At 39.0% G+C, this 14781-nt stretch overlaps 2 protein-coding genes across 3 annotated transcripts; both read left to right on the top strand.

Moving 5' to 3' along the window:
* The first annotated feature begins 6373 nt into the window (after window positions 1–6373).
* On the top strand, window positions 6374–8580 carry LOC112193516 (mitochondrial succinate-fumarate transporter 1). Its single transcript, XM_024333691.2, has 2 exons — window positions 6374–7067; window positions 7716–8580. Exons 1-2 carry the CDS (start codon window positions 6663–6665, stop codon window positions 8250–8252), a joined length of 942 nt encoding a protein of 313 aa, XP_024189459.1. The 5' UTR covers window positions 6374–6662; the 3' UTR covers window positions 8253–8580.
* A 1446-nt stretch (window positions 8581–10026) lies between these two features.
* On the top strand, window positions 10027–14310 carry LOC112195050 (ERBB-3 BINDING PROTEIN 1). Of its 2 annotated transcripts, none has more exons than XM_024335377.2 (10): window positions 10027–10186; window positions 10283–10409; window positions 10581–10665; window positions 10769–10918; window positions 10999–11152; window positions 13049–13264; window positions 13349–13485; window positions 13570–13661; window positions 13754–13912; window positions 14022–14310. In XM_024335377.2, exons 2-10 carry the CDS (start codon window positions 10316–10318, stop codon window positions 14099–14101), a joined length of 1167 nt encoding a protein of 388 aa, XP_024191145.1. In that variant the 5' UTR covers window positions 10027–10186; window positions 10283–10315; the 3' UTR covers window positions 14102–14310. The 2 variants fall into 2 exon arrangements, with proteins under 2 accessions (XP_024191145.1, XP_024191143.1); XM_024335375.2 differs by having other exon boundaries at window positions 13754–13933.
* Window positions 14311–14781: the final 471 nt, after the last annotated feature.

The raw sequence follows: 14781 nt of genomic DNA, 5'->3' as shown, positions 1-14781 counted from the left end.
AGCATCAAACTTTGCAAGATATTCTCTATCACGAAAAATAAAACAAGGACTACCAAAGGTTTTCAGATGACTTACATTGGGTTTCTTACCTTTCCATAGTTCATAAGGGGTTTTCTCAGTACCTGATGGAAGAAAAACACGGTTTGTGGTGTAACATGCTGTGTTGACAGCTTCTGCCCAGAAAATGTGAGCAATTCCAGAACCATTCAGTAATACTCTTGCCATTTCAATCAAAACCTTGTTCTTCCTTTCAACAATACCATTTTGTTGAGGTGTGATAGGAGCAGAATATTCATGCATAATTCCATGTTCATCACAAAAATTATCAAAAGATGAATTTTGAAATTCAGTTCCATGATCTGTTCTAATCCTAACAATGCTAGTATTCAAAGAGCTTTTCTCATTTAAAATCCTTTTGCATAGCCCTTTAAAACTAGAGAAAGCATCAGATTTTTCTCTCAAAAAGTTTACCCATGTGAATCGTGTAAAATCATCAACAAGGACAAGTATATACTTCTTACCTCCTATACTTTCTTTCTGAATGGGTCCAACTAAATCCATGTGCATTAGATCCAAGGGTTGGGAGGTTGTGATTTCATTGATTACACGGTGTGAACTCCTTGTTTGTTTACCAAGCTTGCAACTTTCACAGACAATATCTGTTTGTCCACTTAATTTTGGTAAGCCACGTACGCCTTCCTTGCTAGACAACTTCACAAGATCTTGAAAGTTGATGTGCCCCAACCGTTGGTGCCAAAGTTCCAAAATATCACTTGTGGTTTTGACCTTCATGCATACCTGAGACATGTTAGTTTCATTTGCATGAATGCAGAAACAATTATCTTTGGACCGCTTTCCTCCCATGATACTTTTGCCAACATTATCAAGTACAACACAGTTATCTTTGTTGAAATAAACACCTTCATAATCATCACACATTTGACTCACACTGATCAGATTTGAATGCAACCCTTCCACATATAAAACATTCTGTAAGTTGGGGATACCTGGTGTGCAAACACTCCCTTTACCAATTACCTTTGCTTTCCTTCCATCTCCAAAAGTAACAGATCCACATGTGAACTCGTCTGAGAAAGACGTGAACCAGCTCTTGTCACCTGTCATATGTCTAGAACAGCCACTATCAATGTACCAAGTATCAGCCCTTCTTGCTGCTAACACAGTTAAGGCGACAAGACAAGTTGCTTCAATAAAATTTGAATTATTTTGATGCAAACAAGTATTATCAAACACAGATAAATCAGAGGAAGGAATATTTACAGAAGCAACATGACAAGAGTGTGAACCTTTTTCTACCCAGACTTGTTTTAATTTTGGAGTTGAAGACCTTGGGATTGAAACCAGCTTTGTAATCCTGTTAACTTCTTTCAGATGTTCTTTCAATTTGTTATGCAAGAACATGTTTTGAACTGACCTTTTAGACACACTGGATACTTGGGAGTGTTTCTTGAGACGATTACACCTGGGTCTAATGTGACCAAGCATACCACAGTAGTGACATACGGGAACAAACCTTTTAAAAGGAGGAGGAAATTCATTCTTAGGAGTCATTTTTTCTTTCACAAACCTGATGAGTTTTGAGTCCTTAAAAGAAGTGCTGTAAGAGAATCCTATTCCCTTCTTGTCCCCTCCAACTTTTCCAATGCCTATCATTTTTGAAACTTTGTAAGAACTTATTGAAAACTTTAAAAAATTTTCTTGAGATTCTTTCAAAGAAAATTCTAAGCTCAGTTTTTCAGAAGACAAGGAGTTAACAAGACTAATTTGGGTATCCAAATTATCTTGTAAGCTCTTTATACGCCCAACATACACTGACTTCTCGATCTCCCAGTTTTTTGTGCAGGATTGCAAGTGCTTAGCAATCCCCTCCTTTTCTTGTTCTACCAGACAAAGTTTTTCACTCAAAGATTGATTTAGCTTCAACATTTTGGTCGAGGCTCTACACATTTCTTGGTATTTGTCAGCCATGGCTTGATCATTTGTTTCTTCATCATCAAGATCCTTTTCTTCGTACTCACATGAGGATGAAGGATGAAGAGCAGCAGTTAAGGCAACGTTGTCTTCACCACACTCAGATTGAGTGTCAGACTCAGAATCACTCCAGGTTGTGTTCATAGCCTTATTTGAACGAGCCTTGAATCTCTTATTTCCACAATCTGCCGCAAGATGTCCGAAACCCTGACACTCAAAACACTTAGGTTTATCAACAGAAGGTTTCTTATAGGTAAACCTAGCTTTAGTGTCTTTTTCAGAAGAATAGTCACCGCTCATATTTCTCCTAGAACTAGACCCAGAGAAGTTCTTGGAATTTTGAAACGAATTACCAGACCTTAAAAACTTTTTGTAATGTTTGGTTAAGAGAGCAAAGTCTTCAGCAGTAAAATCGGAGTCACTATCCTTTTCCTTTACTAACTCTTTTGGCTTTTCATCCACTTTCCTAACAGCATTCAAGGCAATGGTTTTTACTTTCTTATCTGGCCTGATTTTCATTTCAAAAGTTTGAAGATTCCCAAGAAGTTCATCTAAGGTATAGGTATCTAAATCCTGAACTTCTTCAATGGCAGTTTGTTTATTTTGAAAACTCAAGGGTAAGGACCTAAGGAATTTCTTTACAATCCTATTCTCAGCAATAGGATCACTAAGACTATCACACTCATTCGTCACATTTATAAGCCTAGAATGAAAATCATCAATGGACTCATCATCTCCCATAGTCATTGTCTCAAACTCAGAAATTAATTTCTGAAGTTTCTGAGTCCTAACTTTCTTGTTTCCTTCATAAGTCATTTGAAGAAGATCCCATGCCTTCTTCGCAGTCTTACAAGTTCCAATACGCTTCTTTTCTTTCATAGAAAGAGCCGTATACAAGCTGTGCCGTGCTTTAACATCATTGTTAAAATCACGTACTTCAGCTATAGACCAATCTTGCCTAGACTTAGGTTCTTTTACGGAAGCAGAACTCTCACTCTCTTTAGACTTAGTTTCCTTTGTGGGAACCTCCCACCCAAATTCAACAATATTCCAGATATGTTCATCCTGTGAATGTAAGAAGGCTTGCATCATAATTTTCCACTGAGAATAATCATTCCCATCAAAAAAAGGTGGACAGTTTATAGAGCCAGAACGTTCTCTATCTCTATCCATTCTAGACACCCTATGGAACTCACTAGGAGAACTAGTGACCTGCTCTGATGCCAAGTGAAAGTACTAGAATGGCCTAGAGGGGGGGTGAATAGGCAATTCACAATTATTTGCAATCAATTTTCCTGGACGTTGTTGAGGGATTGGAAAAGGCTATCTATCCCTAACTAACAGTATAAAGCATTTAACATATGCAAGCATAAGAATAAATAACAGAAAAGTAAAGAACACAGGAAAATGTTTACGCAGTAAAACCCTCAAAGTGAGGTAAACAACTGCGGGCCTCAGGCCAAGTGCTTAAGCACACACTATAAAATGGTAAACAAAATACAAGGTACACTTACAACCTCTCGGATAACTCTGGACTCGGTTATCTCTAGCTAAACTCTTTTAGCCAGTTGAACTACCTCTCAGTATTTTGTCTACAGCTTCTAAATGTGCTTCACTTGTCTTGAAGACATCGGCCTTGAAAACTCAAACATATTTGATTTTCTCAACTGAACTCATCGGTGTTTAATACAAGAGAATATCAAGAAAGAAATATACTCATGACTAACTTATTCTCTTGAACTTTGAACTCAGACCTACACCACCGAAAGACACAAAAACTTATGGAGCCAAAGCATTCTTTTTATACACACAGACTTCTTAGAAGAACTTTGTTAAACACACAAAGTACAACCCGTCAATGCACTCCAGCCTGCAAGATAAAAAGAAAAGAGAGCACAATGATTTAATTAAATCACCCACATGGAGACTTAATTAAATCAACCACATGATGGTACACAGCACTATCATTTAATCACAATTGTCACCAAAAACACTTTTCTGGCGTGCAGAATCTTTGAAGCAGAGCACTAGCAGTTGTCACAAAAGTTGACGACCTCAGGATTGAAGATAGCTAACAATCCTGATATTTAAGTTTTGTATATGGGGAATGCCAACATATAATTCATATACTAACAGAATGATCATTCTAGAATTCTAGAAATGGAACTTCATAAATCGAACAAAATAGTACCTATTTTCATTTGGGTAAACTCTCGGGGTTCATTTCCGGGATGAAGCTACTTGTCAACCGTTCGTTCCCTACTGTTTTTAAGTTCTATGAATAGGGTTTTTTGTTCTTTCCCTTTTGTTTCTAAGTTGTCCGAATAAGGTTTAATTTTAGGACAAGTTTAAGGTTTAGCTATTATTATACTATCATTCTAGGTACATTTTAATATTACAAAACCAAGTCAAAATATACATGTTCATTTGAAATCTCAATTCATCATAGCGAGTAAAATAGAACTTCACTCCACTTACATTAATGTGATAGGTCACCAATCAAAATTTCCTAGCCTCCAAGTTAAAAGATCCTAACCCAAAGGGTTTGGTCTAGTGGAAACTGATTATGTCTGCAAGTTGGGCAAATGTGAGCTGAATATTTAAAGAGGTACATCGTTCGATCATCCGCTTCTGCAAAACACTTTTTAGGGAGAGCTTTATCTAAATCAGGTCTCACCTCAGAGAAATAACACATTTTGCCACCATTTTTTATACCAAAAAGCAATTAAAGAGATCCTACTTCCTTCCAAAATTTGATGTCAAATATTAGAGATTGTTTGTTGAATAATTTTCTTCCAGGATTCTCCCTTGAAGACTTGATCTCCTCAACAATTGGGCCTTCCATACTTGGATCAAGGGATAATGACCATTTGTGTTATTTTGGGGTTAATTAACCCCACTTACCCAAACACTCTAAGAGATTGCCCACTTACACAATATTTTATATATTTTTTGCCCTAATACCCAATTAAGTATTTTTTTTTTATTGCTTTTTATTTATTTTGAGGACAATTTTGCCATATCCTTCTTTGTCACTTAGAGAGAGAAGTCATCGGAGACCTCGCATGACTCCGGTGACGGGTGACTGGCAGCGGACTCTGGTGACGTGAATCAGGAATCCAGCTACCTGACGGGTGACCGGATTCCGGTGTCCAATTTTATTGCCTCCTAATAATGCATAATAATCATATTATTGCCCCCAATAAACATTTTATTGTCCTCCAATAATCATATTATTGCCTCCCAATAATCATATTATTGCCCTACAATAATGATATTATTGCCCTACAATTATGATATTATTGCCACCAATAAACATATTATTGCTCCTGCACAATGCCAACCTCTCCAGATTGGGGCAATTCGTTGCCAACTTGTCCAAGCTCGCTTTGGTTGGGTTCACGTCGATAAGAACCAATTCCTGAAGGTTAGGGCAACTCTTGGCCACTGAAATCAAACCACACGGTTTGACTTCCACCCGTCAGGACACTGTCCATTGTAAAGCTCTTTCAGGCAAATTGTCTTGAGCGACAAAGCAGAAATGCCCCGCCCAATGGGCTCCACCGCAGACCCGTCCGACCCAAATACCACGGAGCCGCTTCACTGATAATTCTTCCAGCGCCAAGCAATTTTCCAGCACGGCGTTCATTCCTTTGGCTCCGAAGGTGTATGATCCACATGAGAGCTTCTTCAAACCCTTGCAGTTCTTCGCGGATGCCAGCATGCCTGCGTCGGTCAACTCGAGGCACGCGCGGAGCTTCAGGTGCTTGAGGTTCCAGCACCGCAGCGAGATGAGAGCTTCAAGTGCTTGCGTTTGGTGAAGGCGTCGAACCGAGAGAATAGGGAAAGGATGACAGGTTGTAGATCTGCCTGTGCGTTGAGGGAGAGACAGTGACGGCTCTGTCCCTTTGACCGTTAGCCACCGTCGGGGCACCAGAGAGAGAGAGAGAGAGAGAGAGAGAGAGAGAGAGAGAGAGAGAGAGAGAGAGAGAGAGAGAGAGAGAGAGAGAGAGAGAGAGAGAGTCTGAGAGGAGAGAGATAGATCAATTTCAGTTTAATTGATAGGGCAAAACTGTCATTAAATGTTAAATTAAGTAAATGAGAGTAAAAAACTCTTAATGGAGTAAATGGATAATTTTTAAGCTCAAATTGTGTAAATAGTCATTATCTCTTGGATCAAAGCTCGATTTGTCATTAATTAGTAAATCCCAATAATACAAATCAATTGTACTTTTGTGAGAATGTCTAAATTCCATCCACTTGTTAGTGAACTCTCTAGTGGGCTTCAAATGGGCTTTATGAAATTCTCCCTAGTCCACTAGCGTGTTTTGAACTCAACAACAGCAAAGGCCACCTGAAACTTCAAAGCTCAAAAGTTTCAAACCCCAACTCGCAACATCGCTCCACGCTCCCTTCACCATTGTTTACGATTAATCAAGATTCTCTGTATTCTAAATTTCAGTGTACACCTCATTTGACCCCTAAAAAACTGTCTACTTATTATACGCGCCGCATTCGCCGTCCTCTTTTACCAGAAAAACGTTGTCACTCGTCACCACTCCTCCTCCTTCCTCTGAAGGAGACGAAGTCGAAGAGAAAAAACATACCCAATTCCTCTTCTACTTCATCTCCTCGCCAAAACCCAGATTCCACTTCCCCCCTACAAATCAATGGAGAAAACCCAGAGCGATTCCCCTAACGCCGTTAAGAAGGCCATCCCGCCGTACGTCAAGGCCCTATCGGGCTCGCTGGGCGGGATTGTGGAGGCCTCGTGTCTCCAGCCCATTGACGTCATCAAGACGCGGCTGCAGCTCGACCGGACCGGGGGCTACAGGGGAATTATCCACTGCGGCACCACGGTTGCGCGCACGGAAGGCGTCCGGGCTTTGTGGAAGGGATTGACCCCGTTTGCGACGCATCTTACTTTGAAGTACGCGCTGAGGATGGGATCCAATGCCGTGCTTCAAGGGGCGTTTAAGGACGCCCAGACTGGGAAGGTCAGCAATCACGGCCGGTTCATTTCCGGGTTCGGTGCCGGAGTTCTCGAGGCTCTTGTTATTGTCACTCCTTTCGAGGTAGCTTCATTTCTCTTACAATTACCGTCATTTGAATTTGTAAGGATGTGTTTCGATCTAGGAGGTTGCTATTTTTGCATTGTTGGATTTGCATGGTGGGTTGTGAATTGTTAAGGTGTAGAGGTTATCATTTCCAGGTTATTGATTTATTCCTTGTGGTATGGTGGTTTAGTTGAGTTCATGGACTGAAAATTTTGGATACCATAAAAAGTACGGAAGACCAAGTTATGTCTTTAGTTGTATATATGTGGAGAACCTTAACTTTTCAGTTTGGAATTAGACACAGAAAAGCCATTTTCTTTCTTCAGTGTGATACATTTTGAGATATGAATGTTAACTTAAGTTGATCAGGTAATGGGAAGTGGTATGACTATTAAGATGCTACCTTAGAGTTTGAATTCCTTGTTTAAAGGTTCTGACATGGATGCTTGTTGACTATGAGGGATGGTTTGATTAGGATAATGGGAAGAGATGAGATTATTTTTAGACAGAGTTAGCTTTTGAGTTGCTCGATACACATAAAATCTATTTTCCTCATTGTTTCCCGCGGTCTAAGCATGGATGCATGATCACTCAATTTTATAACAATTAGCTTGATGAGGGTAGTGGAAAAAGCTAAGTTGTTGTTTTGATATTTTATTGGTGCAGGTAGTAAAAATTAGACTGCAGCAACAGAGAGGATTGAGTCATGAACTTCTAAAGTATAAGGGTCCAGTACACTGTGCTCGTACGATCATCCGGGAGGAAGGCCTTCGTGGGCTCTGGTCGGGGGCTTCTCCAACTGTTATGCGCAATGGGACAAACCAGGCGGCCATGTTTTCAGCCAAAAATGCTTTTGATGTTCTCCTGTGGAAGAAACATGAAGGAGATGGGAGAGTCCTGCTGCCATGGCAGTCTATGATATCAGGTTTCCTTGCAGGAACAGCAGGTCCCATTTGCACCGGTCCCTTTGATGTTGTCAAAACAAGGCTCATGGCTCAAGGCAGAGGGGTTGGCGAGTTGAAATACAAAGGCCTTTTCCATGCCATCAGGACAATATATGCAGAGGAAGGGCTTCTTGCCTTGTGGAAAGGACTGCTGCCGCGGCTCATGAGGATACCACCTGGGCAAGCCATCGTGTGGGGTGTGGCTGACCAAGTAATAGGATTGTATGAGAAACAATATCTTCCCCTTGCCCCCTTGTAGGTATCATCTCAGTGGTTTGCTTGTTCTGGTTTTTAATCCCATCACTAGCATTCATTCTTTGGTATTTTAGTCCTTAACATTTCTTCTTCGAGTTTCTTTGGTTTCTCATACGAGCAACAGTTCTCTAATAATTTATCAGCAAGTTTTCAAGTTTAATAAGTAGACCGTATAGCGAACCTATTGCAGAAATAAATTCATCACGAGAAAAGAGGGAGCAATGGCATTTGATGTGGTCAGTATGTGTGAGGAAGTGTTCCCATGTATTTTGTGTCAATGTTCTATACATTATTGATTATTTTCGTTGATACTCAACACCCCCTTCATGTTATTCTCTTGATTGACTTGTCAATGTGATATTCATTTTGAAAGAGAAACGGAACAGTATCCTCCGACCACTTACAAGTCTAGTGTGACTATTGCCGACGGGCGGCCCGTTTAATTGACGATATTCCATGAATGTTGTTCATCAGCATCCAATACGTCCAGAACATCAGCGCTTTTATGATGCCCAAGCATAGAACATGAACTCAACTTGTGATATCTTTGCTCCTTGCCTTGGTGATTCACTATCTCACTCGTTTCCTTTTCCACATTTAAATTTGGTTCCAAATTGTAAGGTAGAACTATAGAGGAATGACATGAACTACAAAGTAGTATAGAACAGATGATTCTGCTAGGTTATATCCATGGCACTGCACCTAGTCACGACTCACAGCAGAATAAGGAGGAAATGGGGATCCCTTTTGTGGATATGCCTCGAATGCTAAGTTTTATTTTCATTCCCGAGAGATAAACATATCGGACTAGTGGCCCATATATTTGTAAATCTTTCGGACACAGATTTGAAGTTGGCTATTAATTACACCAGATTATTAAGCTGGGTTGCGTTGAATTTTATTTATTATTAAACCGATCAAAATTTTAGTCAAATCTACTCTAAATCCGATTCATTGACAGGTTTATATGTTATACATAAATTATATGTTTTTTTTTATTCCATACTATATTTACTCAACTTAGAGTATTAATTTATTAGTTATTGTACCGCTAAGAATGAAAAATGCCTAGTGAGCATGCGTGCCAAATGTGACGTTTCGTAAAAATGATTCTTCAATATGGAATCCTTGCAAGACGAAAAATAAAGTGTGAAACTCGCCTTTCATAGTTTTTTTTTTTGTTGCTTTTCAGAGTTTCAAAGAACCAAACGAAGTTTGATGGCGAGACAACATAATTATGATCTCCTTGCTCATATGGTGTTAACGACGGTGTTAACAATGCTAATCTCCTTTCTCTTTTGATGACAGCGGAGCCATACATATCCTTGTTTTTGCCCTTTCTTTCCCCATCAAAATTGTGGCAGGACCAAAATGAGAAAAGGGCAATACGAGCCTCTCATTGCCATTCCCAATTATGGATGAAAATAAATATTTTTTTTGAAGTAAAGGCCGGTGCAGTGTCCTAAAGTCTTCATTAATGAAACTGCAGGATACATGGGGATATGGTGTCTAAGCACCGGATTACAATAAACATCAAAAGAACCTCCTGAGATATTAACAAGAATCTAAACTAAAATAATGTATTCTAACAAGCACCAATTAACAGAGAGTGCTCTACTTACCGGTTCATTCTAACGATGGATGAAATAAATTAACAACAATAGAAAAGATCATAAGAATAAGGAATTACCTGTGTAAAAATGTAAAACAAGCAATAACGTGTATATTATTGTGATATTAATTAATAATAATAAAAATTAAAACCCTACAAGAAGCAGCGACCAAAATATCCTATATAAGCAAACGCAGCCGCACGTTGAAACCCTAGCCTTCCAGTAAGCCACCTCCCTTTGTTCCCAATAAACCCTAATCCGATACTCACTTAGCTCCCACACTCGCCTCCACAGTCTCGTCTCTCCCAAATTTTCTTCTAACCAGGTCCGGTATCACCTCATCCAATCCTTCAATTCAATCCGCTTCTTCTGCTTCTTCGCCGCCGGTTTCGGCTATAACATTTTCCATTTCCGATTTCAGGTTTCAGAATCCGGTTTCCGAAGCTTTGAAACGATGTCGTCCGACGACGAGAGGGAGGAGAAGGAGTTGGATCTCACCTCTCCAGAAGTGGTCACCAAATACAAGAGTGCCGCTGAGATTGTGAACAGTAATTTTCTCGCTCTTTATCTCATATTTAGGCATGTAGAATGTGATTTTCTTATATACTAGAGTTGACGAAATGGACCAAATGCTAATTGTTGATGTGATGTAATCTAGTTTCGTGTTGATCGAGTGTTCGTTTATAGCTGATTGTGTTGATTTTTGTGAAAATTGGCAGAGGCTTTGCAGCGAGTGACATCGGAATGCAAGCCGAAAGCTAAGATTGTGGACGTTTGCGAGATAGGTGATTCATACATCAGAGAGTAAGTTTTGTTGTTGGCATTGATTTTTTTGTAGTGGACAAAAATGTTTTCGATTATTCTTGGTTATTATTGCGTCGAGTAATGTGTTATTTTTGTTATGAAGGCAAACTGGTAACATGTACAAAAATGTTAAGAAGAAGATTGAACGAGGTGTTGCTTTCCCAACTTCCATTTCTGTGAACAACACTGTATGCCATTTCTCTCCACTTGCGAGTGATGAAACAGTGCTCGAAGAAGGGGATATTGTAAAGATGTAAGCCCTTGTTATATTTTCTGACTGTACAATAGATGATGCTCAAGTTATGAAAGTAATGGAGTTTTGTCTTTCTGCAGTGATATGGGTTGTCATATAGATGGGTTCATTGCTATAGTCGCTCATACTCATGCTCTTCAGGCAGGGCCCATCACAGGAAGGGCTGCAGATGTCATTGCAGCTGCTAATACTGCTGCTGAAGTTGCCTTGAGGCTTGTAAAGCCGGGAAAAAAGGTAATTTTGTGTGTACTATTATTAAATCTGAAGTACTACCTGCGGACTTGATGATGCTGATATGCATTTTGTGGTTGCTACATTGTTTTATGTGAGATGGATTGCATGTTATAGATTGCTTTGGATGGGTTTTATGTGTTTCTTTCTCGTTTGCCAATTAGCCTCTTCTTGGGATGTGTAATTTTGACTCATTATAGGTGCAAGTTGTAATTTGAATGAGTCGCCTTTTGTTTTTTTGTTTTCCTTCTTTTTCTTAAATGTTTTATGTCCATGGTACCCCCTGATGATGAGCTGTTAGTATGAGCTATGGATCTAGATCCAGATGGTGCTTCTTGTCATAGTTACACTGAAGGGGTATTTGTTGTTCAATTGAGGGAGAGGAGTTAGCTTTCATGTAAATTGTCACTGTATTCATTGTTGGGTTAGTTGATTGGCTTAGAGTGTTAATATTTTTCATTGTGCTTTATCTGTATTTTACATGTTTGAGTAACTTTTGTGACTGTCAGACCACACAACAATAGTTTTGTCTTGGTACAAGTTAAACTCCAATGACTATAAATGTCACTGAATTGAGACTGATGGTTTAATGGCAACTTTGCCGAGGTGATCTATCGTTCGTTGATTACCTCTTTTTCCCTGTTGCCTATATGCTTGGCTTTGGATGGTGTGAGTGAACCTATTTCTTTGGTCATTTTTAATGTCCTCTGTGGGCCAACATTACTTTTATTGTCTAGGATCGAATATACTATCAAGGCAACTTTGCCGAGGAGATTATGATCTGTTGATTTCCTCTTTTTCCCTGTTGCCCATATTATCCTTGGCTGCGGACCAGCTATGAGTGGATATGTTTTATTTGTCTGCTCTTAATGTTCTTTAAGGTCAAACATTACGGTAGTTTCTTAGAATTTGATATACTTGCTAGGCAACTTTGCCGAGGTGATTATGATATGTTGATTTCCTCTTTTCCCTGTTGCCTATATCATGTTTAGCTATGGATGGGCTGCCTAGGTTGGACTTTTTTCGTTGTCCGTTCTTAATGTCCTCTTGGCCAACATTGCTGTAGCCTTTTAGGATAGGTTATTTTTGCAAGGCAACTTTGCCGAGGTAATCTGTAATCTCGATTTCCTCTTTTTCCCTGTTGCCTATATTGTGATTGCCTGTGATCTGATTTTATGGCTGTACGTAGTTTTCTTTTGTACATCCTTATTGCCCTCTATAGGCTGACATTACTGTAGTGCCCTTACATATACCTGCATGCTTGTTGAGGTGTTCGTGACAGAATATACCTCCAACAGTGTTTGTTTCATTTTCATTGCATGTAATATAGTTTTATGATCGTCTTTTCAATTAAAATGATATCTCCCCATGATGATAAGCTATTAATGGCTATGGATTGAATCCAATGAAGCTTCTTTTGTCATAGTTACACTGATGGAGGATCATGTACCCTTTCCTGCCATTTGTCTGACTTTTACATGTGAATCCAATCAATTGCAGATGATTTTCATGTGATTTAAATTGATGCGATTGGAATTCTAGTTTAGCAATGTTTTTTTTTTGTCATTCATTTTTTCATGTTTCACTTCTAAACTAAGACATTGGTATTGTTCCCGGATTGGTTGATTCTATATGATGAATACTATCAAAAGCTATGGACCAACATCCAAATGAGGCTTTTTTGTCATAGTTACTCTGATAGATTAACCTAATTTTCTTTGCAATATTTTGTTAAACTGATTGTGTTTTCTGTGAATTCCCTAGAGCATGTTATATCTATATAAAGTTATATGCCTTAAATTTGAATGCACCACCCACTCATGAAGTCTGCTGAGTGAAGCTGGTTATTTAGTTTTCTTCACATTGTTTATAAGCTCCTCTACTTTTTGGTGTCTACAGAACAAAGATGTAACAGAGGCTATACAAAAGGTTGCTGCTGCTTATGATTGCAAAATTGTTGAAGGTGTTCTTAGCCACCAGATGAAGCAGTTTGTGATAGATGCAAACAAGGTCATATTGAGTGTCTCCAATCCAGAGACAAGAGTTGAGGAGGCAGAATTTGAGGAGAATGAAGTATATGCAATTGATATAGTAGCAAGCACAGGTGAAGGAAAGGTAATAAAGTAGTCACGATCATCCCAACTGGCATTGATACTTCTTATTTTATGTTCTCATCAAAAGTTTTAATTTGATTTGCAGCCTAAGCTACTGGATGAGAAGCAGACAACTATATACAAGAGGGCTGTGGACAAGAGCTATCACCTGAAGATGAAAGCTTCTAGGTTCATTTTCAGTGAAATTAGCCAGAAATTCCCCCTCATGCCATTCACTGCAAGGTATGTTAAACTTTTCTTATTATTTTTATTAAGCTTCTTTTGATTTTATTTTGGCTCTAAAGAGGTCTGTTTTGCTGTCATTAGAGCTTTGGAAGAGAAAAGGGCTCGTCTGGGTTTACTTGAGTGCGTCAACCATGAACTTTTGCAGCCATATCCTGTTTTGCATGAGAAGCCTGGTAACAATCATCTCTTATTTTTTTGAAATCTCGATTCCATTATCCTTGAAGGTTGTATTGAACTTATACTAAGAATTGTGATGGTTTTGCAGGTGATTTTGTTGCTCATATCAAGTTCACTGTATTGCTCATGCCAAATGGATCAGACCGGATTACATCTCATCCTTTACAGGAGCTGCAACCCACTAAGCAAATAGATGATCCTGAAATCAAAGCATGGTTGGCTTTGGGCACAAAGACAAAGAAGAAAGGTGGTGGAAAGAAGAAGAAAGGTAAGCTGGACAAATGTTGAGCGAGTAGGCTATCAATTTGCTGTACTGTTTTGTAATGTTTGGTTCCTGATGTTTTTGCACGTTGCAGGTAAGAAGGGTGATAAAGCGGAGGAGTCTACCGAAGCTGAACCTATGGATGCTACAAATGGTGCTGAAACTCAAGGATGATCGTGTTTCTTGTTACCGAATCATATTTCAGTTTTGGTCTTTTCTCCCCCTTGTATCTGGCTGGATATGAATTAATTTAATACATAGTCTACTTTTCTAGCTGGATTTTCTCTAATTTTCTTTTCTAGTACTCCTTGTATCTTGAAATGCTATCGTTATTTGACTTTAATTTTGACCCCTATAAATATAAAAATCTACAGTTAAAACTATTCGCCTGTAAAAAATACATTGAATCTTTAGGGTGTTGTCTTTTGTGGGTTAGAATAATTTGCTCATGTTTTGCTGTTTTGGACAATCCTGTGTGGTGAAAAATAATCAGTACCAAAAAGAACAATATTAATCCAGGACACGTTCAAATCAATAGTGAATTAGAAATGGAGTTGCTGTGATGTGGCCTAAGCAAACTGGTGGATTTTCTTTTATGTTTAAGAATGCCGAAATTCTATAGATAGGCTGTGGTTCGTGGACGGTGATGACCGGCGATGTTGCTCCGTTTCGAATCCAACAGAGGCAAATGGCTGACGTGATTTTCATTTTGTGCAGGAAAATAGTAAATTCTAGGTACTATGTCCTTTCCAACCCTAACTTGAAGAAGAGATGTCAAATTGGTTCTCACATTTAGTTTTTGTTGCAAGATCAAGATGCAGACTCGTGGAAGTAGTCACATATTAATTTGATCT

Source organism: Rosa chinensis, chromosome 3 (assembly GCF_002994745.2).
Source record: "Rosa chinensis cultivar Old Blush chromosome 3, RchiOBHm-V2, whole genome shotgun sequence".
Taxonomy (NCBI): domain Eukaryota; kingdom Viridiplantae; phylum Streptophyta; class Magnoliopsida; order Rosales; family Rosaceae; genus Rosa; species Rosa chinensis.
This window is presented reverse-complemented; position numbering and strand designations above follow the sequence as displayed.

What these genes read in the sequence shown, in the direction of transcription:
- LOC112193516 (XM_024333691.2), top strand. Translation starts at nt 6,663, where the DNA reads ATGGAGAAAACCCAGAGCGATTCCCCTAACGCCGTTAAGAAGGCCATC. An exon ending in TTATTGTCACTCCTTTCGAG is followed by an intron (nt 7,068 to 7,715) that starts GTAGCTTCATTT and finishes TTATTGGTGCAG; the next exon opens with GTAGTAAAAATTAGACTGCA.
- LOC112195050 (XM_024335375.2), top strand. Translation starts at nt 10,316, where the DNA reads ATGTCGTCCGACGACGAGAGGGAGGAGAAGGAGTTGGATCTCACCTCT. An exon ending in TGCCGCTGAGATTGTGAACA is followed by an intron (nt 10,410 to 10,580) that starts GTAATTTTCTCG and finishes GAAAATTGGCAG; the next exon opens with AGGCTTTGCAGCGAGTGACA. An exon ending in CAAGCACAGGTGAAGGAAAG is followed by an intron (nt 13,265 to 13,348) that starts GTAATAAAGTAG and finishes TTTGATTTGCAG; the next exon opens with CCTAAGCTACTGGATGAGAA.